Consider the following 27,953-nt stretch of genomic DNA (forward strand, 5'->3'; position numbering starts at 1 on the left):
TCCCCATCATCTCCAGCAACGGAAGCAGGAGCTGTCCCGGAACAATGCCACTCTAGGGGCTACTCTGCAGGCTGCCAGAGACACCCTGGCCCGGGTTTCTGAGCTTCTGCGTGGCATGGACCAGGCCAGGGAGGTTAGCAACCCCCTCCCCGAGGGCTGCATACTTAGTGGGGGCGGGCACGCCCAGATCAGGTTTGGGTGAGCAGGGATGGGGATGAGGGTCCTACCTTACCCCTCACCCCAGGAGTATGAGCACCTCGCTGCCAGCCTGGATGGCGCCTGGACGCCGCTGCTCGAGAAGATGCATGCCTTCTCCCCAGTGAGCAGCAAACTGGACCTGGTAGAGGCCGCCGAGGCCCACGCGTGGCAGCTGGACCAACTGGCGCTCAACCTTTCCAGGTATGGGGCCCAAACAGGGTGCCTTGGCGGGGCAGAGCTGGTCTGCGAGGGCTCTTAGACGGAGCAGCCATTGTTCCTGCAGGGCCGGGCAGAAGTTGGGGCCCAGGTTGGCAGACAGGAACAGGAAAGGTACACTGGGCGGTGGAGGGTCATGACCTAGGCTGGGAGTCTGGGGCCAACAGGCAGGCAGGCCCAGCAGCTGTGATGGGGAGGCCAGTGAGCTGGGCTGAGCCCCCACTCCAGCCTCGGACCTTCCCCGGCCTCCCCTCACAGCATCATCCAAGGAGTCAACCAGGACCGCTTCATCCAGAGGGCCATTGAGGCCGTCAACGCCTACAGCAGCATTCTGCAAGCTGTACAGGCTGCCGAGGGCGCTGCTGACCAGGCCCAGCAGCAGGCGAGCCACACGTGGGCGGTGAGGCCCTGACCCTCCCACCCCACCCCACCACCCCCACAGCCCTGGCTGCAGCCCCTGTTCCTGGCAGCCCCTCCGGGCAATGTAAAACCATGTCCTATCCCCGCGTCTGCAGATGGTGGTGCAGCAGGGCCTGGCGCCCCGGGCCCGGGAACTGCTGGCTAACAGCAGTGCCCTGGAGGAGGCAGTCCTAGGGGAGCAGCGGAGACTGGACCTCAGTGAGTGTCAGGTCCCAAGGGGCATCCCGGCTCTGTGGGACTCTTGCCCTCCAGCCACGTTGTGTGGGGGTTCGTGGATTGTCACTATGAGAGTCAGTATGGCAGCTGCCATGGGTGTGAATTTTCCCCACTGCCCGGGCAAGTCCACTCCTGGAGCCCTGCAGAGGCCCACCCACCCTGACTTTGTGACAGGCCCCCAGGATGTAGAAGGGCCTGGGGAGAGGACACAAGAACCAGCTGATGGTTCTGTTGTCCTGGCTGAGGGCCATGTGTGTGCCAGGCCATGCAGGAGGGCCAGGCGGGGTGTGTGTGTGTGTGCACCCTCTGCTGTGAGCACCTCAGGGCGCTGGTGGCCAGGTGCAGTGGCTTAGCTTTTCTGAGCCTCCATTGTTTCCACCTATAAAATGGGGATAGTTGCATTTGCTGTGGGCCCAGGAGGCTGCTCTGAGACTTGGGATGCAGTACTTCCCCCCGAGCTGATGGCCCTTGTGTCCAGGTGTCTCCCTCTGACTGTGTGTGTGTGAGCCTTAGCGCTCCCTGGTCAGGAGCCCTGAAGTGGCTGTGCCTGTACTGTGGGGGTGGGGGCTCCTCAGGATTGAAGCCATCTCCCCTACAGCACGGGCCACCCTCCAGGACACTGGGACCCAGCTCCACGATGCCAGGGCCAGGAAGGAACAGCTGGCGGCCCGTGTCCGGGAGGTGCAAGACATGCTGGCTATGGACACAGGTAGGGTGGGTCTCCTCCTTGCACTTCCCCTACCTCTTGTCCCCAGAGCTGAAGGGGTACCTGCCCACGTGGGCATCACCCCACCAGCCCTGCCTTTCCAGTGGGGTCACCATCCAGGAGGCGGGTCAGGGTGGTTCCAACCCCGGGGACTCTCCCCAGCCCTACGGACCTGCTTCTGGTCGGGAATCAGACACCAAACAAACGTCACCCCCAACGTCAGCCCTGGGTAGCAAGTGAAACCAGAAGGAGCGGGGAGCATTTGGAGAGAGAGGACACAGGGCGGGCGGGGAAGGTACATGTGTTCAGTGGGCTCAGAGGTGGCGGTGGCAGCAGAGGTCAGTGTGGCTGGAGCTGGATGCCCAGGAGACACCTCAAGGGTCTGGGGGCTGGGAGGGCTCAGGGCACAGGAGGGATCCCTGCTGACTCGAGAGTGGACCCTACCTACCAGCCTGGGGACTCGGGAAGGACCTCAGGAGAGATGGAGTGGCAGGGTGGGGGACCGACCAGGGGGAGATGAGGCTGAGCTGATGCAGGCAGGCCTCAGGGGACTCCACTTAGGCATGTGGCTGGCACAGGAGGGCTGTCTATCTGGGAGGGGGTGGTGGGTGAGTCTCCACTGCCCTGAGATTCTCATGAGGTCGGGGGGGCGGGGGTTAATTCCCTGTTGCTGCTTCTGGCAGGGGGGTCTTAGTGGTCTCCCCAGATGGGGATGAGGCCCCCCTCCCCCACACTGAGCCTGCATATGGCCCACTGCAGACGAGACGAGCAAGAAGATAGCCCATGCCAAGGCCGTGGCCGCCGAGGCCCAGGACACAGCTGCCCGCGTGCAGTCTCAGCTTCAGGACATGCACAGGAACGTGGAACAGTGGCAGGGCCAGTACACGGGCCTGCAGAGCCAGGACCTGGGCCGTGTGGTGCTCGACGCCGGCCGCTCAGGTGGGCCCTGGGGCACGGTGCCCCAGTGGTGGGCATGCCAGGGTGGGCAGGCCAGGCACTCAGGGCCGCCTTCCCCTCTGTTCCCTGCCTGCAGTGTCCACCCTGGAGAAGACACTGCCACAGCTGCTGGCCAAGCTGAACCTCCTGCAGGACCGTGGGGCACATAACGCCAGCCTGGCTCTATCGGCCAACATCGGCCGCGTGCGGGAGCTCATCGCCCAGGCCCGTGGTGCTGCCAGCAAGGTGGGTGCAAGTGCCAGGGCCAGGTGGGCATCTGGGAGACCAGAAGGCGGACGCTGACGGGCTGTGTGTCCCCACAGGTCAAGGTGCCCATGAAGTTCAACGGGAGCTCAGGGGTACAGCTGCGCACCCCTCGGGACCTCACCAACCTCGCCTCCTACACCTCCCTCAAGTTCTACCTGCAGAGCCCAGAGCCCACAGCTGGCCAGGTCGCGGGGGACCAGTTTGTGCTGTACATGGGCGGCCGCCAGGTAGCAGGCAGGCTCGGCAGGCTGGGTGGAGCTGGGCGCTGGGCTAGAGCGGGTGGGGCGCCCGAGGCCCTGCCCCACTGAGTCTCCTGTCACTCAGGCCACCGGTGACTACATGGGTGTGGCTCTGCGGGGCCAGAGGGTGCACTGGGTGTACCGCCTTGGAGGAGCAGGGCCTGCGACCCTCAGCATCGACGAGGACATTGGGGAGCAGTTCTCAGCCGTCAGCATTGACAGGTAGGACACCCAGCCCCCACGGCATTCCCCCACCTCCAAGAGTGGCCACGTGTCCACACCTCACCTCCCATCTCTGCCCTCAGGATCCTCCAGTTTGGCCGCATGTCTGTCACGGTGGAGAATCGGATGGTTCAAGAGACCAAGGGAGACATGGTGGCCCCTGGGGCTGAGGGGCTGCTCAATGTCCAGCCGGAAGATTTCGTCTTCTACGTGGGGGGCTACCCCAGCAACTTCACGGTGAGCCTGGCCGGCCTGAGGGCGCAGCCGCCCTGCCCTCCTGTCCCAGGAAGTCCTGCTCAGTGTCTGGCCCGAGCTCCCCAGTGGGGTCTGCCCTGACCGCGCACTGTGCCCACAGCCCCCTGAACCCCTACGCTTCCCCGGCTACCGGGGCTGCATTGAACTGGACACGCTCAACGAGGAGGTGGTCAGTCTCTACAACTTCGAGAAAACCTTCCAGCTGGACACAGCTGTGGACAAACCTTGTGCCCGGTACGTGCGGTCTGAGCCAACCCTCACTCCGACTCCGCCCACCCTCTGCTGACCCTCCCACCTCTGACTGGCAGCTCCAAGTCAACCGGGGACCCATGGCTCACAGATGGCTCCTACCTGGACGGCTCTGGTTTCGCCCGCATCAGCATGGAGAGCCAGCTCAGCAACACCAAACGCTTCGACCAGGAGCTGCGGCTCGTGTCCTACAGCGGCATCATCTTCTTCCTGCAGCATCAGGCATGTCCGCTGTCCACGTCCCCACCCACTATCCACGCCCCCCACCTCACCTGCTGTCCGTATCCCTGCCTGCCTGCTGTCCATGCCCCCATCTACTGTCCATGCCCCCACCTGCCAGCTGTCCATGCCCCTGCCTGCCTGCTGTCCACGCCCTCTCCCCTGCCCACCTGGTTGTGCTGACCCTCCCCTTTCCCCAGGACCAGTTCCTGTGCCTGGCAGTGCAAGAAGGCAAACTCGTGCTCCTCTATGATTTTGGCGCAGGCCTGAAGGAGGCCGACCCGCTGCAGCAACCTCCGCCACAGCTGTCTGCAACCAGCAAGGCCGTAAGGCTGGGTTCAGAGAGGTCCCTGGGTGGCGAGGGGCAGCGAGGGACGCAGCTCCCCTGAAGGTGCCCACCTGTGCCGGCGCCTCCCAGATCCAGGTGTTCCTGCTGGGGGGAGGCCGGAAGCGTGTGCTGGTGCGTGTGGAGAGGACCACAGTGTTCAGCGTGGAGCAGGAGAACGTGCTGGAGCTGGCCGACGCCTACTACCTGGGGGGTGTGCCGCCCCGCCAACTGCCTGTCAGGTGAGCACTGGCCTGGGGCGAGGGGTGGGGGTGGGGGCAGGGCCTGGGGAGGCCACCCCTGTGGCTCATCCCGTGGACACTGGTGCCTGCAGCCTGCGGCAGCTCTTCCCCTCTGGAGGCTCCGTGCGAGGCTGCATCAAAGGCATCAAGGCCCTGGGCAAGTATGTGGATCTCAAGAGGCTGAACACCACAGGCGTCAGCGCCGGCTGCACCGCTAACCTGCTGGTGAGCCCCCTCCCACCCCTGGCCGCGTGCATGCCCTTTCCGGCTGCCACCGCAGGCCCTCACAGTCGCCCTGCCCGCAGGTGGGACGGGCCATGACTTTCCACGGCCACGGCTTCCTGCGCCTGGCACTCCCTAGCGATGCCGTGCCCCTCACAGGTGACGTCTACTCTGGCTTCGGCTTCCGCAGCCGCCAGGACAGTGCTCTGCTCTTCCAACGAGAGTCCCCGGTGCGTCTGCCCCACCTCCAGGGCAGCAGGGTGGGGGCGTGTGGCCAGAGGGAGGCTGGGCCCCCAGCCTGGCTCGCTGACCCAACCATGGTCCACAGGGTGGGCCATGTGAGGTGATCCTGCAGCAGGGTCACGTGACCCTTCGGCTGGCCAGGACTGAGCTGAAGACACAAGAGCGTTTTGATGACGGGGCCCCCCACTACATCACTTTCTACAGCAACAACACGGGGTGAGCCCGGCTCACCTGGCCTCTCCAGGGAGGGGGTGCAGAGCTGAGGGTTTGGGGACAATGCACCGCAGGTTGGGCAGCAGGGCGGGGAAACACCACTCTCCCCACCAGGGTCTGGCTCTACGTCGACGACCAGCTTCAGGAGATGAAGCCCTACCGGGGGCCACGGTCCCAGCCTCAGCCCGAGGGGCTCCCTCAGCTCCTCCTGGGGGGCTCGCCCAAGTCCGATGGCATTCATAACTTCAGTGGCTGCATCAGCAATGTTTTCGTGCTGCGGTGAGCTGAGTGGGCATGGGTGGGTGGCGGTGTTTGCTGGCAAGAACCTGCTGACTTGGCCCCAGCCACTGACCTGCACCCCCTGCCCTCCACAGGCTCCTGGGGCCTCAGCGTGTGTTTGACCTGCAGGAGAACCTGGGCGGCTTCAACGTGAGCTCAGGCTGCGCCCCAGCCCCTCACACCCAGCTCCTGGAGCAGGTCCCACAAGGGTTGCGGGCCACCATGTCTCGGAAGGTGGGGTCCTGGAGGAGTGTGGGTGGTGGGGCTGGAGTGGGCAGAAGGCCGCCTCCTCATGTCCCCGCACCCCCATCCGACCCCCCTAGGCCACCCGCCGAAGCCGACAGCCTGCCCAGGACTCTGCCTGCTCGTCACCTGGGTCCTTCAGGACCATCCGAGACGCCTACCAGTTTGGGGGTCCCCTGACCAGTCACCTGGAGTTTGCACACATCCCGGCCCCCCCCAGTGACTGGTAAGCCTGGGACCGGGGTGGGGGGTGCCACGGTGGGGGGGAGGTAGGGCACAAGACTGACAGCCCTGCTTGGCTTCCAGGTCACAGCTGTCCATGCTCGTCCGCCCACACGCCCCCCGAGGGCTCCTGCTCCTTGCTGTCCCCCAGACAGCCAGCAGCTCCTCCCTCGTTCTCTTCCTGAACCACAGACGCTTTGTAGCTCAGAGCCAAGGCCCTGGGCCCCAGCTCCGAGTGCAGAGCCGCCAGCGTTCACGCACTGGCCAGTGGCATACGGTGAGGGCCTGGGAGAGGGGACACGGGGAGACTGGTAGGGGAGCGTCTGGGAGCTCCCGCCCTGATGTGCCTCTCCGCACCCCCAGGTGACTGTGCGCTGGGAGAAGAGTCGAATCCAGCTGGTGACAGACGGGGTCTGGGCCCAGAGCCAGGAGGGGCCAGGCCGCCAGCACCAGGGGCAGCAGGGCCCCCAGCCACACACGCTCTTTGTGGGGGGCCTTCCTGCCGGCGGCCACAGCCCCAGGCTCCCAGTGAGCACCACCTCGCCCAGTCTCCCGCCCCTCCCCAGCCAGATGCTGTCCACCTTCCTCAGCACCTCAGGGACCTGACCCCAGCCCACTCTGTGTTCCCACAGGTGGCCATCAGCAGCCCTGGGTTCAGGGGTTGTGTGAAGAGGCTGAGGCTGGATGGGCGGCTCCTGGGGGCCCCCACACGGATGGTGGGGGTCACACCCTGCTTCTCAGGGCCCCTGGAGAAGGGCCTGTTCTTCACAGGCAGCGGGGGAGCCGTCACTCTAGGTCTGTCCCTGACTGGTGCCCTCCCAGTCCTCTTGGGGTGGCCGGGGGGGGGGGGGGCAGAAGAGTGACACCCAGAAAGGGTGGGGCCTGGGGCCAAAGCCCTCCCCCTCACAGCCCCTCCTTGCAGACACCCTGGGGGCCACACTGCCTGACGTGGCCCTGGAGCTGGAGGTGCGGCCCCAGACAGCCACTGGCCTGGTCTTCCACTTGGGCCGGGGCCCGACACCCCCATACCTAGAGGTGCAGGTGCTGGGGAAGCAGGTAAGACCGGTGTGAGCTGAAGCCTCAGGGTGGGATCTGGGCTGGCAGGGCCCTCCTGACCTCTCACACCCCCAGGTCCTGCTGTGGGCAAACGACGGCGCTGGTGAGTTCTCCACGCTGGTGACACGCCCTGCAGCCCTGTGTGATGGGCACTGGCACCGACTGGCAGGTGAGTCGGGGCCTCTCCTACCAGGAGGCCAGGGACACTCCTGACCCCCACCTGCTGCAGAGTCAAGCCTGGGGAGACTCGGCAGGGGTTAGCCACAGGCCCCCAGTGGGGAGGGTGGCAGGGACTTAAAGCCAAAGAAACAGGGTGAACAGACTCTGGCCCTGTGGCTGGCGAGAGTCCTCCCGGCCCGGCCACAAGGAAGCTGTGCTTGCAGTGACCAAAGGCGGGAACGTGCTCCAGCTGGAGGTGGACCAGCAGAGCAACCATACCCTGGGCCCTGCGCCGGCCACCTGGGCCAACACCTTGGTGCCGCTGCATCTCGGGGGCCTGCCGGGTGAGTGTGGCCTCGGCCTGGGGGCAGGGGGAGGGGGAAGGCTGCCCTGGGCACCAGGCACTGAGGTTGAGAGTGGTGAGCCCAGGCCTGATGAGACACCAGCCTCTGCTCCAACCGTGCCCTCTCCTCCCCTCCCTCAGAACCCTGGAAACGGCCTCCCTACCACGGCTGCATGCGGAAACTGGTGCTGAACCAGGTGTTGGTCAGCTGGCCTCGCACTGCAAGCGTGCAGGGGGCAGTGGGGGCCAGCGGCTGCCCAGCCACGTAGCACAGCCACCCCCTGGGACCCCAGCCGACAGCTCTAGCAGCCGCACGAGGGGGTCTCCTGGAGCCCACAGGTGGTCTGCCCCATTAGGCAGGGTCTTGCTCCCCAGAACCCCCAGCCCCTCCACCCAACATGCAGACACCACCACCCTCAGCCGGTTTCTTAGATGAAGTCTGTGTGTATTTATCTAGACTCCAGGTTCTATGGGTAATAAAAAGTCTTATTTCTGGGAGTGGTTTTAAGTTATGTCTGACTTCCTAAAGGAAAGGGTAAATAACACTGTAAAATGGGGATATTTTTTATCTTTCAATTATGAAATTTCCCTTCCACCAATATTCAGTAATTAATAGAAAAGCTGTAAATCACTGGCCCCCCTGCCTCTTGAAACAAAAATTAAAAAGTAACTTGTGTAACTGAGTGTCGACTTTAAATGTAGAAAAAGAGAAGCAGCCCAGTGGGTCTGGAGGCCTGAACCCAGCACGACTGTCCCTCAGATTCAGAACCCAGGCCCAGAGGAGCTTCTTGCACCCAACTCCCGTCAGCCCACCCTGGCACGCAGACAATCCAGAGTTGGCAGATAAAAGAAAAGACTTTTACTGATTAGCAAGTTGGGGCAGAGGTGACAGGGTGCGATCACAAACGCCACTACTGAGGCCAAATGACCTGGGGGCTGAGCCCTCATGGCCGCAGGCAACCTAATCCAGGCTCATGTCCTCTTCTTCGTCCTTCTTGTCCTTCCCGTCGCCCTCCTGCTGCTCGGGGCTGGCGCTGTTCTGCATGGCTTTGGCAAATGCTTCCACATCTAAAACGCATTAAAAAGCATGACGTGACCTTTCCAGCCCCGAGCCTGGCACTGCTGACCAGGGGACAGGAGGTGAAAGCCAGATGGAGGCCAGGGTCATCGGACTAGGCATCCTCTGCACACAGGGGAAGCCTTTCTTTTCAACTACAAGATAATCTCTGCGTCACCTGTGGCTGAGGGGTGGGGGCACAGGTACTTACCACCCTTGTTGGCGGCCTCCACAGCCTCCGCGGGCAGCCCAAACTGGCACATGAGGGGGCCCAGCTGCCCTGAGGCCAAGGCCGCACTGAACATTCCGAGGGCCTGTGGGAAGAGCCAGGCACCTGAGTCCATGAGAGAGCTGAAGGGGACCGCAGGAACCAAGACGCTTGATGCCAGGGGCCGTGCTGCAGGCAGGCAGTGTCCCCTACACCAAGCTTCCCGCAGGACACCTGGGCCATGTGTCTACCTGCTGGAACTGGGGTGAGGTCAGCGTGTTCTGGATCTCCTCCGCAGTCTGCGGCAGGGACTCCCCTGATGGCAGGTAGGGCAGCAGGCGCTCCTGGACATCCGCGTTGGCAAGGATGGGGGCCATGATCTCAGGTGTCAGCACGCTGGCCAGGTCAACTAGGGCACAAGCAGTGGCCGTCAGCAGCTGGAGGCCAGCCAGGATGCCCACGCGGGAGGACAGTGACAGACGCAGCTATGGGACTTCCGGGCATGGTGTGGTGAGGTGAGGCAAGGGAGGCAGGGGCAGAGGCTCAGGGTTACCTTGTTGGCCGCCTCCTGGCCCGGCTGGCACACTCATGGTGGCCAGGATGCTCTGCAGGTCGCTGAGCTGGATGGGCTGGGCGGGACTGGCTGCTGTGCTGGCTCCGTCACCTGAGCTGGGCGCGGGGCTCGGGCTGGTCGCTGAGGCAGCTGCTGGAGCGGAAGGGGCTGGGGTGGCGCGAGTGGAGGAGGTGGTGGAGGACGGGGTGACCGCTGCTGACTGGCTCCGGGAGCTGGGGAGAGCGAGGGAACAGTGGAGGGGGACATGCCCACAAAGGCACCATGACACGTCTGTCTTGCCCCAGACCTCCTTGTGCTGCCAGGTCTCTCTCTGGGAGAAGTCTGAACCATGAAAAGGACAGACCCTCCCCAGGTGCCTACTCTGTCCTTCAGCATCTCCTACGTCCAGCCTCTGTGAAGGAGGCAATACCTGGTGACACCAGAGAGCCAGGGGTGAGGCTCACCTGGATGAAGAGCTGCTTGCTGGAGGCCCTCCGCTCCCCAGTAAGCTGGCCAGGCCTGGCCCCGTCAGGGCCCCGAGGCCACCTGCAAGGAGCAAGGACATGTAGTTCAAAACTCATGCCTGGCCGGAGGCCCCCTCCCCCACCACAGAGCAGACCCACCCAGCACTACAGCCCAGGGACAAGCAGGGGAAGAACAGAGAGGGCCTGTCTGTGGTGGCCCAGGGCCGGGACTCCTCAGGCGTGTCCTGGCAGCTTAACCCACTAAGTCTATCACTTCTCCATCCCATGACGCTACCAACGCACCCGGGTTCAAGGACCGAGTCCAAATTCAGTACAAAGTGACAAGCGTTTCCCTAACGGGCCAACCTGGGAGAGCAGGGGGCCCAGGCAGGATCCCTGCTCCTCAGCCCACTGTGCTCCTCTGAAGTGTGGAATTGTCCTCCCTGGAAGGCCGTGCCTGCCTGGTGCCAGGTCAAACCCTAAGGCAAACCAGGCCCCTGCCCAGGGAAGCCAGCACACAGACATGGCTCTGGCAGAGCCGATCAGAAGCCGCGAGCTGCCTGACTCTGTTACTAAGAGGCTCCCAAGCCCTCGGCACGTTACCCAGTCCTCCGAGGCCAGCGGGTCCAATGAGCTGCATGAGCTGGCTGTGGCTCATGTTCCCCAGCAGGCTCTGCAGGCCACCCTCCCCTGCAGGACAGAAGGTGCTCAGATCAGGGCTGCGGCGGCCAGGGGCCTCCAGCTGGGTCTGCCCCCACCCCTCCGCCACCACCAGGGTCCTGGGGGCAGCCCCCATCTCAGCGGCCCGAGCTGTGCGCTGAGTGTCTCCTGCCAGGAGCCAGCTCAATAGGGCTCACAGACGGGTCACCAACTGAAGACAGGAGCAGGGACCAACTTTGGAACCGCCCCAAGGGGCTCCTAACCTGGATCCTCCACCTCCGCTTAGCCACCGGCCCGCACCACCCAGGGTCCACGTCAGCGGAAACCGACTCCAACCTCACAGCACATCCGGGAAGGTGACCATTACCGCCCAGCGCAGACAGCTCGTGGCCTCCGCTCCCACTCGCCCCCAGGGCTCCGGGCATCGGCGGGTTGTTCAGATACTCGTTGACTTTCCGGCAGTGCTCCTCATCCTGGTCCGTCTTGGGCTCCTGTAGGGAGGACACAGCAACAGACACAGCTGAGCAGCCCACCCATCTTATAGGTGGGGAGACTGACGTGCTAGGAGCACTTAGCACACAAGCAACCCGATCCTCCAGGATGAGGCTCTTTATGTGACCATCTTAAACCACAAATCCAGGACCTCCCTGGTGGTCCAGTGGTTAAGACTTCACCTTCCAATGCAGGGGGTGAGGGTTCAAGCCCTAGTCAGGGAGCTAGGCCCACATGCCTCAGGGCCAAAAAAGCAAAATATAAAACAGAAGCAATATTGTAACAAATTCAATAAAGACTTTAAAAATGGTTGTCAAACTTTTTTTTAATTAATTCATTTTTTATTGAAGAATTGCTTTACAGAATTTTGATGTTTTCTGTCAAACCTCAAGTCAAAGTTTTTTTAAAAATAAAAAAAATAAAACCTCAAATCCTTTATTGCATGTAATGCTGTAAAATAACCCTGTTATCACATCACTGTCACCAACCAGCCCTGGGCTGCAGCCCTCCAGAGTTAGCAATGTGCACTTGGGCATGCAGGGGGTCATCAGGCAGCATCACCCTGAGGGCACCCCCAGAACTTCGAGACAGAGCACCCATGACTGGTGCACTGCCACCCAGAGACCCCAGAGCACACCAAAGGGGAAGACACAAGACAGGGTCACCACACAGGGTCCCCCTGGCTTCCTGTCTGGGCTTCTCATGACCCTGCAGGGGGCATTGGGAGACCACCAAACCACAGGCAGAGATGGCACCTCGCCCAGAAATCACTCCTGTCAGTGACCCAGGGATTTCCAGCCTCGAAAGGGCCCCCAAAGCCAAGCTACACACGCTGGACTCTGGCAGAGCCCACTGCAACACCCCCCTCCCTCACCGCACACACACACACAGTGACACTCTTGAATCCTTAGGTTCCATGGCAAGCAGGGTCAGCACCAGCTGGTAAGTGAAAGCAAATTCTACCATCAGAACAGCTAATTCTGATAAGCTGGCACTTTTCAAAAACTGTGTTTGAAAATAAAGTAACATAGGTCAATCAAACAATATTTTCTGGGTGCCTACTATACGCTAGGCATTGAGCCTGGGGCTCCTGCACAGCAGGCAGATTCTTTAGCGCCTGAGCTACCAGGCAAATCCATTATTTTATACACTGAATAGAATTAGAAAACAGACCTAATTCCTGCCTTTATGGAAACAACTTGTATATGAAGGGGTTTTGGGGGAAAAAAAAAACCGACAGAAACCCAAAGGCCCCATGAGCAACTTTCTAACCTTATTTTATGACAAGATTTTAAGAGAAAAAGTAAACAAAACCTGCATACCTGCATCCAGAAGAAGAGTCGTTTGGACCCTGCCTTAAACTTGAGCACGTAGACCCTCCCGCTGGGGCACTGTGGCACGCGTTTGAACTCACAGTCATCGGGGAAGATGATCAGATCCTAAAAAGAGGCACTGCTGGGCCCCAGGACCTCCAGGAACACAGCTCGGACCTGGGGTTGTGTGGCGGGTGGGGCAGAGGCCCCAGGACACAGAGACCAAGCCCCTCACCAGCAGGGTCTGTGCAGGGCAGACAAACGAGGGTCACAGGCACCCCAGGAAGGTCGTGAGGGCCAGGAGAGGGCCCCGGTACCGAACAGGGAAGGGGGGTTTCTGGCTCCTGGAGGATTTTTAATAGAGACGTTTTGGGAGCAACATTCCAAGATGAGTTAAAAAGTCAGCCCTGACCTCCTCCTGAACTTAACAGAAAAACGATACTGTCTGAATAAAACTAGAGGGCTGTGATCTAGGTCAGGGTTTTTACACAATTTCTCCAATTTTAGGCACCTGATCTTCAAAGTTTTACACGTACACAGGGTGACAGAGGAGATGGACATAATCGTTGAGACTAGAAAGCCCACAAGCAGATCCACATACCCCACCAACACACTCCAAGCTGTCAACCAGTTGCTTCACGCCCAGAGTGCCGTGTCCTGCTGTAAAGATCACGCTGTCCTGACCACTGGGGTGAGGGGGGAGGTGTCCTCAAGACAAGGTTCACTCCCAGACACTTACATCCTCCACGTTCCCCGATGTCCTGTCTTTCCAGCAAAAGTGAATGAGGGAGTCATCCGTCTGCTGAATGTACACAAGCCCTTTCCGTTTATCTGGGGTGACGGTAGTTCCTTTTAATGACATTTTTCCGGCCCGAAACTCCACCAAATACTTGTTGGAGGACCCACGGGAGCCTGGAACCAGGCTTGGAAACAGAGCTCCTGAAGTCGTCATCCTAAAAGAAGCACCACCGCGCAGGCCCGGTCACGACCGCGGACACCCTAACGTCCTCCTCGAATGCTGCGCTCAAACAGCAGAAGGAAAGCGCCTCTCGGAGCCGGGCCAGGCCTCAGACGCCCGACACCTGCGGCCGAACTCATTCCGGGGTGGGCTGGCCCACGGGGCCAGGTTCTCAGCTTCTGCTCACGTTTCTCAAACCCCGAAATTTACTTGTGCATCTAAACCCCATGGCAGCTGGGGACCCTCGTCAACACCACGTTCCGTACATTTTAAATAATCTATTAACCTGCGGCTCCGAAAGATTTAAAACCTCGAGCTGGGCAGACAGGCCGCTAACACGCTGGATGGCAGGCCAGACTTCGGCCTAAACCTCGCTTCTACCGGACACACGGCCGATAAACTGCAGCGCTGCAGGCTCGCTCCCCTCGGAGAGAAAACCCGAGCGAGCACCTGGGGAAACGCGAGCCCGGCGGCCGGCGAGGACTTTGCGCGAGTGAAGACCCGCAGGCCCCACCGCCCGGCACTCTCGGCTGCGGGCGCCGCGGGCCCGGGGTGCCCGAGAGCCCCCGCCCGCGCTTGCCCCCGGCCTCTGCGGCCCCAGCCGACCCGGCGCCCGCCCGGGGACCGCCGACGTCGCAGGCCCCGCCCCCGACCACCCCCATAACCGTCCCCGCCCCCGACGACCCCGCACCTGGCCCGCGCCGAGACTGCTGAGAGGCGCCGTCCGGGTTCGCTCTTCCTCCTCAGCGCCTGCCGGGCCCCGCCGGAAGCCCCGCTCGCCCCGCCCCGCCCGCCGCTCTCGCCGCTGATTGGGCTCCGTCAGGAGCGGGGCGGGCGCTAGCCTGCGGGCGATTGGCGAGGGCCGCCGCCCGTCCCGCCACCAGGCCCGCCCCCGCGCCGGCGGCTCTCTTCCGGAGGAAGCGCGGGCCAGGGGCCCGCGGGCCAGAGCGGCCCCTATTGTTGCTGTGTCATAGGGGCGCGGCGGCGGCCCCTGGCGGCGACGCCGGGAACGGCGAAGAGGTCGCAGGCCGAGTGGCGGGCGTCGGACCTGGGACCGCGAACGGGGCGGGGGCACCTGCAGGGCGCGGGGCAGGGTGTCTCAGGTGTGCTGACCGTGCGGGACGGTCCCCTGGGACGCCAGGTTCCTAGGCCTGGGGAAGTAGTCGCCAGCTTAGGGGAGGGTATGTCATAGGACGGCGCAGCCGTGCGGTGTCTTCGCGTCCCTGGGGGAAGGTGACTGCAGCCCTGGACTCAGGTGCGTGGGCCCAGCGTCCTCCCGACGAGCTGTGGTCTCCTGGGGGCCCGTGCGACGCACAACGCTGCTGCCCTGCGCCCCCAGACCCTCTTGAGAACTACCTTCCATCCTCCCTGTGCCCTAGGGGTCCCCCAGCCCCCCACAGCAGTGATGGCGTGACTGTGCCTCCATCCTCCGCAGACCCCCTGTAATCTGCCAACAAGGCTGCTCCTTCATTCCTTGTCTGGTGTGTGATGTGTGCAGTCAGAGCCGAATGAAATCAGCTGTCCTGCACACACTGGTCGAGGGGAAGGGAAGCGCTGCCCTCCCATTGCCTTTACTCCCCTTCACTTACACTTTGTAGTTTCTGCAGAGCAGCACACACACCTGGGGCCCATGCTACAGGTGACGTGTGACTCCCCGCTCCAGAGGCAGGGCCGTCCTGAACTGTGTGGCCACCTCCATGCCTGCTTGATTTACCACCAACCCAGAGGAATCTGCTTCTCTTGTAGCTCAGTTGGTAAAGAATCTGCCGGCAAAGCAGGAAACCTGGGTTTCATTCCTGGGTCCTGAAGATCTGCTGGAGAAGGAAACGGCAACCCAGTCCAGTATTCTTGTCTAGAGAATCCCATGGACACAGGAGCCTGGCAGGTAACAGTCAATGGGGTTGCAAGAGTCGGACATGACTTAGCTGGCCCCTACCACCACTGCCACAGAGGAACCTGGCAGGCTACAGTCGTCCATGGGGTCTCACAAGAGCTGGCCACCACTTAGCAACTAAAGCACCACCACCATGAATACATAAAATCCATTTTTAAGCTTTTTTTTTAAAGGTATAAAAGTGAAAACTATTCTTTTATTCAACATTGTTTTTAAGATGTATCCATGTTGACACATGCAGCTCTAACCTAGTCTATCTTACCTCCTGTGTAACATTCTGATGGATAAAACACAAGTTCTGTACCCACTGCTTTGTGATCTAAAGAGTCTCTCTATTTTTTTTTTTGGTTTGGAAAAATAGAGCCGGTTTTCATTTTAAAATATTTATGTTGATAAGAAATGTGTTTTTTTTTTAATTAATATATTTTAAAATTTCTAATATGGTAAAACCCATGTATGCAAGAGCTCTATGGGGATCCTTGATAGTTTTTGAGAGTCTAAAGAGTTCCAGAGACCAAAGTGATGGGAACAGAGACCTGTGAAGAAATTCGGTGGCCTGTGACTGGGATCACGACCCCCGCAGCAGGACCATCCTGCGCGCTCTGTGAAACCAGGCAAGAAGACAGTCAGAAAACAACCTGGCTTCCTTGAGAAGGGACCAGCAGATGGGGGTCACTGTCCAAAGTCTTCAGGAGTTCAAAAGCTGCCAGCAGAGGCCACAGGGAAAGCAACTTTCTAGAACCTGAAGATCCTTCTGGGCAGTGACCTCAGTGGGGACTCAAATGAGCACTTCCTTGTCCCAAACCAAGGGAGCCTGTGTCCTGGGAGGCTCAAAAGAGAAAGCTTTATACACATTCACTGGTTTCTGTGAAAAACCAGTAAGGAGACAAGCTACCAGTAGATAGCCATAGTGGAGGCTAGTCCATGTGCCCCCCGCCCCAGTATGGACTCTGTGAACTGGGCCCCACAGCAGAAAAAGCAAACCCAGTCCCTCTCCCTGAGCCTTGGCACCTCCCCCAGGCGAAAGGCAAGGGGTGCAGTGACTACGGGCACAGGGAGGGTCGACAAGGAAGCTGGCAAAGAAGTGCCCAGACACCTCCTAAGGACGGTGTACAGATGGCCTGATGTGCAGGAAAGGATGGGGGACAGCATTATTCATAAGAGAAATGCAAATTAAAACACATGGATTCAGTTCAGTTCAGTTCAGTCGCTCAGTCCTGTCCGACTCTTTGCGATCCCATGAATCACAGCATGCCAGGCCTCCCTGTCCATCACCAACTCCTGGAGTCCATCCAAACCCATGTCCATAGAGTTGATGATGCCATCCGGCCATCTCATCCTCTGTCGTCCCCTTCTCCTCCTGCCCTCAACCTTTCCCAGCATCAGGGTCTTTTCCAATGAGTCAGCTCTTCTCATCAGGTGGCCAAAGTATTGGAGTTTCAGCTTCAACATCAGTCCTTCCAATGAACACCCAGGACTGATCTCCTTTAGGATGGACTGGTTGGATCTCCTTGCAGTCCAAGGGACTCTCAAGAGTCTTCTTCAACACCACAGTTCGAAAGCATCAATTCTTTGGCACTCAGCTTTCTTCATAGTCCAACTCTCACATCCTTACATGACCACTGGAAAAACCATACCTTGACTAGACAGACCTTTGTTGGCAAAGTAATGTCTCTGCTTTTTAATATACTGTCTGGGTTGGTCATAACTTTCCTCCCAAAGAATAAGTGTCTTTTAATTTCACTGCTGCAATCACCATATGCAGTGATCTTGGCGCCCAGAAAAATAAAGTCAGCCACTGTTTCCACTGTTTCCCCATCTATCTGCCATGAACTGATGGGACCAGATGCCATGATCTTAGTTTTCTGAATGTTGAGCTTTAAGCCAACTCTTTCACTTTCATCAAGAGGCTCTTTAGTTCTTCCTCACTTTCTGCCATAAGGGTGGTGTCATCTGCATATCTGAGGTGATTGATATTTCTCCCGGCAATCTTGATTCTAGCTTGTGCTGCCTCCTGCCCAGCGTTTCTCATGATGTACTCTGCATATAAGTTAAATAAGCAGGGTGACAATATACAGCCTTGACGTACTCCTTTTCCTATTTGGAACCAGTCTGTTGTTCCATGTCCAGTTCTAACTGTTGCTTCCTGACCTGCATACAGGTTTCTCAAGAGGCAGGTCAGGTGGTCTGGTCTGCCCATCTCTTTTCAGAATTTTCCACAGTTTATTGTGATCCACACAGTTAAAGGCTTTGGCATAGTCAATAAAGCAGAAATAGATGTTTTTCTGGAACTCTTTTGCTTTTTCGATGATCCAGCGGATGTTGGCAATTTGATTTCTGGTTCCTCTGCCTTTTCTAGAACCAGCTTGAACATCTGGAAGTTCATGGTTCACATATTGCTGAAGCCTGGCTTGGAGAATTTTAAGCATTACTTTACTAGCGTGTGAGATGAGTGCCATTGTGAGGTAGTTTGAGCATTCTTTGGCATTGCCTTTCTTTGGGATTGGAATGAAAACTGACCTTTTCCAGTCCTGTGGCCACTGCTGAGTTTTCCATATTTGCTGGCATATTGAGTGCAGCACTTTCACAGCGTCATCTTTCAGGATTTGAAATAGTTCAGCTGGAATTCCATCACCTCCACTAGCTTTGTTTGTAGTGATGCTTCCTAATTCCCACTTGACTTCACATTCCAGGATGTCTGGCTCTAGGTGAGTGATCACACCATCGTGATTCTCTGGGTTGTGAAGAACTTTTTTGTACAATTAATTCTTCTGCGTATTCTTGCCACCTCTTCTTAATATCTTCTGCTTCTGTTAGGTCCCTACCATTTATGTCCTTTATTGAGCCCATCTTTGCATGACGTGTTCCCTTGGTATCTCTAATTTGCTTGAAAAGATCTCTTGTCTTTCCCATTCTACTGTTTTTCTCTATTTCTTTGCATTGTGCTGAGGAAGGCTTTCTTATCTCTCCTTGCTATTCTTTGGAACTGAGCATGGCGGCTGCGGCGGTGCACTGAGCTCAGCCGAGAGGAGCTACCCTGTGCCCGAGGTCAGGGGTGGCGGCCGAGGTAAGGGGTGGCAGCTGCGCTTTGCTGAAGCAGCTATGAAGAGAGACCCAGGTAAGACGGTAGGCACTGAGAGAGGGGATCAGGGGGCAGACAGGCTGAAACTACAGTCACGGACAACTAGCCAATCTGATCACATTGACTACAGCCTTGTCTAACTCAATGAAACTAAGCCATGCTGTGTGGGGCCACCCAAGACAGACAGGTCATGGTGGAGTGGTCTGACAGAATGTGGTCCACTGGAGAAGGGAATGGCAAACCACTTCAGTATTCTTGCCTTGAGAACCCCATGAACAGTATGAAAAGGCAAAAAGATAGGACACTGAAAGATGAACTCCCCAGGTCGGTAGGTGCCCATTATGCTACTGGAGATCAGTGGAGAAACAACTACAGAAAGAATGAAAGGATGGAGCCAAAGCAAAACCAATACCCCAGTTGTGGATGGGACTGGTGATAGAAGCAAGATTTGATGCTGTAAAGAGCAATATTGCATAGGAACCTGGAATGTTAGGTCCATGAATCAGGGCAAATTGGAAGTGGCCAAACAGGAGATGACAAGAGTGAACATCAACTTTCTAGGAATCAGTGAACTAAGATTGACTGGAATGGGTGACTTTAACTCAGATGACCATTATATCTACTACTGTGGGCAGGAATCCCTTAGAAGAAATAGAGTAGCCATCATAGTCAACAAAAGAGTCCGAAATGCAGTACTTGGATGCAATCTCAAAAATGACAGAATGATCTCTGTTCATTTCCAAGGCAAACCATTCAATATCACAGTAATTCAAGTCTATGCCACAACCAGTAACACTGAAGAAGCTGAAGTTGAGCAGTTCTATGAAGACCTACAAGACCTTCTAGAACTAACACCCAAAAGAGATATAGGGGACTGGAATGCAAAAGTAGGAAGTCAAGAAACACCTGGAATAACAGGCAAATTTGGCCTTGGAGTACAGAATGAAGCAGGGCAAAGGCTAACAGAGTTCTGCCAAGAGAACGCACTGGTCATAGAAAACACCCTATTCCAACAACACAAGAGAAGACTCTACACATGGACATCACCAGATGGCCAACACCAAAACTGGATTGATTATATTCTTTGCAGCCAAAGATGGAGAAGCTCTATACAGTCAGCAAAACAAGACTGGGAGCTGACTGTGGATCAGATCATGAACTCCTATTGCCAAATTCAGACTGAAATTGAAGAAAGTGGAGAAAACCACTAGGCCATTCAGGTATGACCTAAGTCAAATCCCTTATGACTATACAGCAGAAGTGAGAAATAGATTTAAAGGACTAGATCTGATAGACAGAATACCTGATGAACTATGGATGGAGGTTCGTGACATTGTACAGGAGACAGGAATCAAGACCATCCCCAAGGAAAAGAAATGCAAAAACGCAAAATGGCTGTCTGAGGAGGCCTTACAAATAGCTGTGAAAAGATGGGAAGTGAAAAGCAAAGGAGAAAAAGAAAGATATACCCATTTGAATGCAGAGTTCAGACAAATGCTTAGCGACATATGTCCATCGTTACAGTGTCACACAGAGCATGCTCACCACCCTGAAAATCTGATGTCCTCTCCCTGTCCTTCCCTCCCTCTTGCTTAATCCCTAGCAACCACTGATCTTTTTTTCCAGTTTTTTATTATGGTAAAATGACACATAACAGAAAGTTTACCATCCTAATCTCTCTTTAAGTGTAGAGTTCAATGATACTAAGTACATTCATAATGTTGTGCAGCTATCACCACCGTCCATCTTCAGACTTCTCATTTGGGAAAACGGAAACGCCATCTCCATTAGACATTGAGTCCCCATCGCCCTCTTCCCCCAACCCACCACCATTCTACTTTCTGTCAGTATGAATTTGACTGCTCTCGGCACCTCCTATCAAATTGTAAAGTACTTGTCTTTTTTGTGACTGGTTTTTTTCACTCAGCATAATGTCCTTGGGTTTCATCCATGTTGCAGCATGTGTCAGAATTCCCTTCCTAAGGCTGAGTAATCTTCCGCTGTATGTCTACACCACATTTTGCTTATGCGTTCATCAGTGCAGGGATGCTTGGGTTATTTCCACGACTCAGCTATTGTTAATAATGCTGTTGTGAACATGACTTCCCAGGTGGCGCTCGTGGTAAAGAACCTGCATCCCAATGCAGGAGACATAAGAGACATCTTCCTGACCCAAGAGACCAATGGTTTGATCCCTGGGTCAGGAAGATCCCCTGGAGAAGGGAATGGCAACCCATTCCCATATTCTTGCCTGGGAAATCCCACGGACAGAGGAGCCTGATGGGCTGCGGTCCATGAGGTCGCAAAGTGTTAGACATGACTAAAGTGACTAAGCACACACAAACATGACTGAACAAATATCACTTCAAGGCCCTGCTTTCAGTTCTTTGGGGGTAAATACTTACAGTGGAATTGCTGGGTCATATGGTAATTCTATTTTTAATTTTTTGAGGAACCGCCATACTGTTTGCCACAGTGGCTGTACCATTTTATTCCTACCAACAGTGCACGAAGCTTCCTGTTTCTCCACATCCTTGCCCAAAACTTGTTGTTTTCTGGGTATTTTGGTGTTTTTTTTTTTTTTTTTTTATACTGGCCATCCTAATGGGTGTGGTATATCTCATTGTAGCTTTGATTTTCATTTCTCCAGTGATTAATGATGTTGAGCATGTTTTCATGTACTTATTGGCCATCTGTTTATCTTCTTTGGAAAAATGTTTATTCAAGTCCTTGGTTATTTTTGAATCAGCTTTCTTTGTTGTTATTGAGTTTTAGGAGGTCTCTGTATATTCTAGATATTAATCTGTTATCAGATGTTTGATTTGCAAATATTTTCTCCCACTCTTTGGGTTGCCTTTTTACTGATGCTAGTGTCTGATGCACAAAATATGTTTAAATTTTCATGAAGTACAACTTGTTTTTTTCTCTTGTTGCTTGTGCCTTTGGTGTTACATCCAGGAAATAATTGCCACATCCAAAGTTGTGAGCTTTGTGTTCTATCTTTTCTTCTAAGAATTTATTGTTTAGGTCTCACATTTAGACCTCTGATACATTCTAATTTTTGTAAATGGTGTGAGGTAAGGATCAACTCCATTCTTTTGCATATGACTATCCAGTTTTCCCAGCACCATTTATTGAAAAGACAGTCCTTCTTCCCTTGAAACTTGCCATTAAACTATATATGTTGATAGTGTTGATGGTTACAAGATGGCATGAATCTGTCAACTGTACACAAGGGCGAGTGTCACTGTGTGTCAAGGTTTGAATTCTGCTTCCTCCATTTATCTGCTCTGAAGCCTCAGGCAAGCCCATCTTCCTGCACCCCCTCTTCCTCCCCAGTGGGAGGACTGGATGGTAACTTTGGGGATTAAGCGCCCAGGACTCCAGGCTCAGGCTCTGGCAGGCGTGGGTGCTCTGTGGTCCCCATCGTCAGACATGGTGGCCATGGTGGAGGCCCCACATCTATGTACCTGGGTATTCCCAGGGCATTAAAGTTGTATGAACAATCTGTCCCTCTGCCCGGAGCTCTTGTGGCTACTGGATAGCTCACCCTTCTGGAAAGCACACAGCCACTGGGCACGTAGAGCAGTGGTCGGGCACAGGGACCGCCGAGTCAAGCTGGCTGACACTGTGTTCTGGGTATTTCATTGCTTCTGGCAGAAGCAGAAGCTTCTGGAGAACCCAGACCCCTTCCTCCGTCATACGTGCCCCTGAGCCCCCTCTTCTCTGCAACAAGCAGTTTTCTCAAACAATCTGTTTGCTGGGCCAGTCCTATAGGACTACAGTCCAAACGTCTGTCGCCTGGTCTCCAGGACACGTCCACAGCCAATCTGCAGTCCTTTCCAGAGGCCAGAGCAGCAGACAGTGAAGAAGTGTTCAGTCCAAAACAAATGTCAGCTGCCACCCTTTGCAACGAATCTCTACTCAAAACCAGGGTTTAACATCTATTTCCACTGAACTGTCCAGTCCTCCCCCAAATCTGTGAATGACTGATTCTGTTTACATGGACGAACACTGACAGTTACTACATATTATAAAATTATGACAATAAAGCCACTTCATTACGTGTTTCTTGCCTGACCTTTTCCTGCTGCATGGATAGATAGGATGAACTGTTCCTGCAGCAACAGAGGGAAGACCCTGTCTGTGTGTTGTCGACTTCTGCAGAGACCAGGGAGCCCTTCGCCAAGCCTCTGGTCCAGGACAGCCAGTTCAGAGAGGAAGAGGAATAGGGCCTCCAGTCAAAGGCTGACTGTCCAGGAAACTTGTACCAGGAGATTTTGAAATGGTGTCTTCACTTTGTGAAACCCTCATGCTGAGAACACACAGGATAGTGAGGCACAAAGATGACGAGGATTGAGGGAAAGGCCACCTGATGTCTTGCAGGGGGTTACAGGCCCTTCTGTCAAGGGACCCGATCTTCATGCCCACTTGGGACACAGGCAGGTCCTTCAGACGATGAAACCAGGTCCAACAGGAACTTTCAGTTGACTGGACTCTCCTGTGGGGCCGACAGCTCCCCACAGGGCACAAGGCTTCACTGAGCCGCCCCTCCCCTCCTGGCACAAGGGTCAACAGGATGCAGGGGCTATCCTCTCTTCTGATTTTTGGAAGCTTGTTAGCATTGTAAATGGCAATCCACTCCAAAATTCTTGTCTGAAGAACCCCATGGACAGAGGAGCCTTCGCAGGCTTCTGCATCCACAGGGTTGCAAAGTGTCAGACAGGACTGAAGTGACTTAACATTAGGATTGTAAATGATGTCTCCCTGGTGGATGCTCAAGACTAGGTGAACTTGTTCTCCTCCCAGGAGCAGGTGTCTTGAAATAAAGCCACCTGCTGGGGCAACCTAGGGGCTGGCTGGCTGGAAGATTCTGAGCCTTTCTCTCATTCTGTCCTGACTTCCTGGCCTCAGGGCCTGACAAGGACCCAGCAGCAGACGGTGACGCCTCTGGCTGGACACCTCCACACTCACTGCAGCATGTGGCCGGCAGCATCAGCAAGGGCTGTCTGGACACCCAGAGGCCATCAGCGCTGGGCTGGGTGCTTCTCCCCGAGTGTCGAGCAGGAGGATCCTTCCAGGAGCCCCAGCATCATCTCTGGGGACAACGTCTCAAAGGGAGATGCTGCTGAGAGCACGGTCAGAGCTGACCCTCGGGGCCCTGCTGGTGCCCCTGCCGGCTCCGTTTGCTTGGGGAGGCTGTGATGACACACCTGGTCACGTGTGGCCAATGCCCTGCGCAGACCTGTGAGCCTGTGAAGGAGCAGAGGTCGGCCTGGCACCTTCGTTTTCCCCTCACAGAGCCACCATGCTGTGGGGTGGAGGGGCCTGGCCTTCATGGAAGCCTGCAGTGGCCAAACACAGCACTGCCTATGAGGGCTGGGCCCGCTTCTCTGATGCTTTCTTGTGACTTGGGGCCACACCCGGTGAGGAGCCTGCCAGTGCTGGGGCAGCCCTGACCCTTGACCCCACCAGGGAGAGCAGCGGCTCAGGGACCCAGACACTGCATTGGCCCCACCCCTGGATGGCCTGTGAAGTCTGGCCAGCTCGAGAGTGCATGAAGCAGGTCCATCGGCCACCATGTCGCCTGTGTGGCCGGCTCCCCAGTGGCTCTCAGAACCGTTCACTGAATCAACAGACACAGAACTGAACCTTCAGAGGGAGCGGAATCAAAGCCTCAAGGTCTTTGGGTGAAGCGGGTCCTACTTTTCATCCCACAAGGACATTCCAAGTTACAAGGTTGCTCTGAAAACCACCCAGGCCCGCCATCTAAGCCACGATCACCCACTGGGGGCCCATGACAAGGCCACGCCTTCCACACACCGGTCATGGGGGGTCGTCTCTAAAAAGCAAATCCCACAGAAACACTCTTTTATTAAAGAGAGATTCCTGATGTCCCAGTGCATCACAGTGGCCAAGCTGACGGGAAGCTCTGGTGCATGTTGAAAATTCGTGCCGTCCACACTTTAGGGTCCCAGGCCATCCTGCCCTTTCTCCTTCCATTCGAATCGGGCTTGAAGGAAGCGGCGGTGGGGACTACGCTGTGGGATCTGACCTCGGGGAGGACCCAGGGATGCAAATGAGAGTGTCGGTCGCTCAGTCATGTCCAACTCTGTGCGACCCCACAGACTGTGTAGCCTGCCAGGTTCCTCTGTCCATGGGATTCTCCAGGCAAGAATACCGAAGTGGGTTGCCATTCTCTTCTCCGGAGGATCCTCCTGACCAGGGACTGAACCTGGGTTTCCTACATTGCAGGCAGATTCTTTGCCATCTGAGCCTGCAGGGAAGTCCCCAGAGATGCAAACCTTGCAGCAAATTACTGGAATGGTGAGAAACAGGACAATCCGTGAAAGCTGTCAAACTGCCCTAAACACCATTGCTCTAAACGTGTCCCGGATCCCCCAACCTGACATTCCCCAGAGAAGCAGTTTTTTAGTTGCCAGCCCCCACCAGGAGTACAGGGCTCCCGATGCTAATGACCAGGTGTGTCAGCACCTCCTCTCTGCAGGACCCTGAGACCACACATACTTGGGGCCTCTGCATGGTCCAGGGACCTGGCTTGGGTCCCGCCAGGCAGATGCCCTGGAACTCGACCGTGGCATCATGCCTCTGGTTTCCAAAGCTACAGAATCAAGCCCTCAGAACAAGGGTTCACTTTTAAAAGTGTTTTAATTACAAATGTGGTTTTGAAGCCAGGACACACAATGCTGACACCCTCTTGCTGAGAACCCACACTGTGTACAGCTGCGTGTGTGTGCATGTATGCGTTTGTGCATGTGTGCACACGGCAGATTGTCTTCGATTCAAAGAGCTCTGCCACGGCCGGTGGTGTTGGCATCTCTACAGAAAGTAAACAGTCACAGGGTGTAGATGTGTGTGGAGGTGGACACGCAAGCGGTGAGGACACCCCCGAGGCGGGTCACACATGCATGACAGGAACCCAAGTGCTGCAGGGACAGGCTGGCTGTCGTGCGTGCGGGACTCACTCTGTGTGAGGGCATGGCCTGCAGCAAGGGGGAGCCCCAGGGACCAGAGGACTAGAAGCCATCTGGGAACTACTGGTCAGAGTTTCTGGCCACCCTCATTGTCATGGTAATGCTTTTTTGGACAGTGTAAAGTGGTGATTAATGCCTATCTTGCTCTTCAGCAAAGTATTTTTCAAGTAGTTTGAACTTAAATATTTTCAAAGTAATCTTAACATTATTGAAGACTGATAAAAATACAAACTCTGACAACTTTTCATTTCATTCAATCGGCTGCTTTGAAAACCTCCACTTCTGTGTTACCGTGATCTAGAAAGCAATTCCTGGCCTGTATGAGGCTCCTGGTGGGACTTTTCTCAAGATCCATCTTTTCCTGTTACTGGTTCAGATTTAAAATACTTTCAGAAACCCTTTGCCGCTGCATTACAAGGAGGAATATGGACCCTTCCCATTACTTCCTTTATTTATAACTTTTTGTAATGAAGAGGGTGCTGTACTCTACACCAGCCCAGCTCGTCCTGTCACATAAAGGGAACTGTAAAGACTGTTCCTTCTCAAACCTTAATGGAAACATGATGATCCCAAGGGAAGTTTTATGAAGAGGCTGCAACAGTAGTAAAATGTTTGGCAATCAAAAGTTAATTAGAATTAAATCCTCAACCAGGGACGGTGCGATCTCCATGAACAGTCATGAGAAAAGCTGGTTTCTGCCATGGCGGAAGCTCAGAGCAGCCGCTTGACGGAGTCCAGCCTCTGGGTCTCCGGGTCTGGGGGCCGGTCCAGCCTTTCAGTAGATGTCGGGGCAGCCTGAGAAATCCCGCTCGAAGTAGCCCCCCGCGTACAGCCAGTCGGGGGTCCCAGTGTACGGGTTACTGCCTCGGTGAAACCACCTGTGACATAGAGCGGGTGGTCAGGAGGCCGGTGGACTTTTCTCCACTTGGGATCATGGCCCCTGCAGTTAGCACTGTCACCTTACATGTCACCTCACGTGCAGCCCAGGCTGCAAGCCACCATCTCATGGGACATGGGGTAGCTTCTGCTCAGCCCCAGGAGGGTCTGCAGCCCCTCCTCACTGCCCCCAGGTGGGTGGGTCTGTGCCTCCCCGCCCCATCCCCGTGGCCGCCGGGTGCCTCACCGCGTCTGCCACTCAGCCTCCTCCCGGGCCCGCTCCCTCCGGGCCTCCCTCTGCTTCTCCTCCAGCCGCTCCTTCTCCTGGCTTGCCAGATCTAGGTGCAAGCACGGGGCAGGTCAGGGACCAGGGTGATAGGCAGAGGTGAGGCTGAGAAAGTGGGTGAGGGACACCCCCACACACACCCCACCCAACCCCAGGTGGGAAGTCACACACAGGGAACCATAGGCAGTAAGTGTGCGGGAAACCAGATCCAGACACAAGCCCATAGCCAGGCCCAGACCCCAGGGTGGCCAGTGGCCCAAAGAGGGGCCATGGGGTAGGACAGGCACGGGGGGGACCCTCCACACCACAGACTTTCAAATAACAACTTCTGAAATGTAACCTTACTGTCTGTTGAACCTAGTAAGAAAATCAGGGACTTGTATAATATTTTGTATATATTCTCTTTCATTTCATTTTTCTAGTAACTTAATCTTATTTTATTTATAAAAGAAGTGGCCTGCAGCAAACTAGAAGCTTTACAACTCTTCCCCACAGACAGTTTGAGAAGCACGTCGAGATGTGACGTGTGTTCAATTAATGGGGATGCATTCCTTTCCCGCACCACCCGCATGGCTAGGGCTGGGCGCCCGGTCAGCCCCCGACACGAACACGCACCCATGTTGCCATTCTCCATGCCTCGGATGTCGGGGCGTAGCCGGCAATCGGTGGGGGCCAGGATCTTCTCCATGCCCGTCTCCAGTTCGTTGAGACTCACCGTGAAGCTGGTGAAGTTGTACATCTGGGGGGCAGGCACAGAGTCATTACTATAAATGATACTCTTTTCCGCACTTGCCTAGGTCTCCTCGGGGGCTCATCCTCTCCACTCCCACAGGAAGCACCCAGACTCTCACCATGACATCTGACCTGCACGTCTGTCTCCTCATGCCCCAGGGGTCCAAGAGGAATCTGTCTCAACCCGCAGAGCGGTGGGGTCTGCCGCCTCCTGACACCCAGACCTGGGGGCTTGCCTCCCTCCGGCCCCTTCTGCTCTGGCCCTGAAGCCTATCTCCACAAGTGGCTGGAGGGGGCCCTGGTCCCTCAAATGACCCCACGGTTCCCCATGTCATGCACAGTAAGAGAGGAGATTGGACCCTGGCCTCTGCCCTGCCCGAATGTGGCCCCGGCTCCCTAGTCCTTGCTCCACGTACCCGTTTCCCCAGGAGGCCTGCCTCCAGCCCATCAGACCGGTCACTCTGCTGTGTGGGGCTGGGGTCCTCGCCCATCTGTCCTCAGCCTCTACTCCCAGGGACCTGGACCCACCTACTCCAACCCAGTAAACATTCACTGAACCAAAGAAACGGGTGTGATTTCTAGTTTTTACTGTTTTTTTGTGTGTGTGTGTGTTTATGATTTTTAAACAGAAGCTTTTTCTCTGTTATTTTATAATTTGTATTCCACTGAAACTGCAGTAGTGGCTGTGCTGAG

At 56.2% G+C, this 27,953-nt stretch overlaps 3 protein-coding genes and 1 long non-coding RNA gene across 13 annotated transcripts in view; 2 read left to right on the forward strand and 2 right to left on the reverse strand.

Annotated features, from left to right (window-relative positions):
* The window catches only part of LAMA5 (laminin subunit alpha 5), a 50,569-nt gene extending 42,200 nt beyond the window's left edge, over positions 1-8,369 (forward strand). The window contains exons 54-80 of one of the 2 annotated variants that reach the window (XM_081561098.1): positions 17-133; positions 245-399; positions 673-814; positions 930-1,032; positions 1,649-1,759; positions 2,516-2,695; positions 2,790-2,938; positions 3,016-3,186; positions 3,284-3,420; positions 3,504-3,657; positions 3,776-3,909; positions 3,984-4,146; positions 4,344-4,469; positions 4,562-4,710; positions 4,803-4,935; positions 5,016-5,162; positions 5,261-5,391; positions 5,503-5,667; positions 5,763-5,901; positions 5,991-6,136; positions 6,217-6,409; positions 6,496-6,660; positions 6,765-6,927; positions 7,055-7,188; positions 7,264-7,357; positions 7,572-7,706; positions 7,832-8,369. In XM_081561098.1, coding sequence (XP_081417224.1) covers positions 17-133; positions 245-399; positions 673-814; positions 930-1,032; positions 1,649-1,759; positions 2,516-2,695; positions 2,790-2,938; positions 3,016-3,186; positions 3,284-3,420; positions 3,504-3,657; positions 3,776-3,909; positions 3,984-4,146; positions 4,344-4,469; positions 4,562-4,710; positions 4,803-4,935; positions 5,016-5,162; positions 5,261-5,391; positions 5,503-5,667; positions 5,763-5,901; positions 5,991-6,136; positions 6,217-6,409; positions 6,496-6,660; positions 6,765-6,927; positions 7,055-7,188; positions 7,264-7,357; positions 7,572-7,706; positions 7,832-7,959 — 3,864 coding nt within the window. In that variant the 3' untranslated portion in view covers positions 7,960-8,369. The remainder of the gene's footprint in view (positions 1-16; positions 134-244; positions 400-672; positions 815-929; positions 1,033-1,648; positions 1,760-2,515; positions 2,696-2,789; positions 2,939-3,015; positions 3,187-3,283; positions 3,421-3,503; positions 3,658-3,775; positions 3,910-3,983; positions 4,147-4,343; positions 4,470-4,561; positions 4,711-4,802; positions 4,936-5,015; positions 5,163-5,260; positions 5,392-5,502; positions 5,668-5,762; positions 5,902-5,990; positions 6,137-6,216; positions 6,410-6,495; positions 6,661-6,764; positions 6,928-7,054; positions 7,189-7,263; positions 7,358-7,571; positions 7,707-7,831) is intronic. The other variant, XM_081561097.1, reaches the window with a different exon arrangement.
* Positions 8,370-8,526: 157 nt separating this feature from the next.
* On the reverse strand, positions 8,527-14,147 carry ADRM1 (ADRM1 26S proteasome ubiquitin receptor). Of its 4 annotated transcripts, none has more exons than XM_081561110.1 (10): positions 14,087-14,147; positions 13,177-13,390; positions 12,447-12,563; positions 11,000-11,123; positions 10,576-10,662; positions 9,973-10,054; positions 9,509-9,741; positions 9,207-9,364; positions 8,959-9,061; positions 8,527-8,758 (listed from the first exon to the last, which is right to left on the reverse strand). In XM_081561110.1, exons 2-10 carry the CDS (start codon positions 13,387-13,389, stop codon positions 8,652-8,654), a joined length of 1,224 nt encoding a protein of 407 aa, XP_081417236.1. In that variant the 5' UTR covers position 13,390; positions 14,087-14,147; the 3' UTR covers positions 8,527-8,651. The 4 variants fall into 4 exon arrangements, with proteins under 4 accessions (XP_081417236.1, XP_081417237.1, XP_081417238.1 ...); XM_081561111.1 differs by having other exon boundaries at positions 13,682-14,147; XM_081561112.1 differs by lacking the exon at positions 12,447-12,563.
* Positions 14,148-14,409: 262 nt separating this feature from the next.
* On the forward strand, positions 14,410-27,826 carry LOC145533541 (uncharacterized). Its single transcript, XR_014074150.1, has 3 exons — positions 14,410-14,650; positions 15,142-15,280; positions 27,326-27,826. It is a non-coding gene; the product is annotated as an uncharacterized LOC145533541 (long non-coding RNA).
* The window catches only part of OSBPL2 (oxysterol binding protein like 2), a 36,051-nt gene continuing 33,119 nt past the window's right edge, over positions 25,022-27,953 (reverse strand). For 3 of the 6 annotated variants that reach the window (XM_081561106.1, XM_081561108.1, XM_081561103.1), the window contains 3 exons: positions 27,144-27,267; positions 26,490-26,580; positions 25,022-26,244 (listed from right to left, as the gene is read on the reverse strand). In XM_081561106.1, coding sequence (XP_081417232.1) covers positions 26,142-26,244; positions 26,490-26,580; positions 27,144-27,267 — 318 coding nt within the window. In that variant the 3' untranslated portion in view covers positions 25,022-26,141. The remainder of the gene's footprint in view (positions 26,245-26,489; positions 26,581-27,143; positions 27,268-27,953) is intronic. The other 3 variants (XM_081561107.1, XM_081561109.1, XM_081561105.1) reach the window with 1 other exon arrangement.

This window comes from Giraffa tippelskirchi, chromosome 13 (genome assembly GCF_054371585.1).
Source record: "Giraffa tippelskirchi isolate mGirTip1 chromosome 13, T2T-mGirTip1v1.2.pri, whole genome shotgun sequence".
In the NCBI taxonomy this organism is placed as follows: domain Eukaryota; kingdom Metazoa; phylum Chordata; class Mammalia; order Artiodactyla; family Giraffidae; genus Giraffa; species Giraffa tippelskirchi.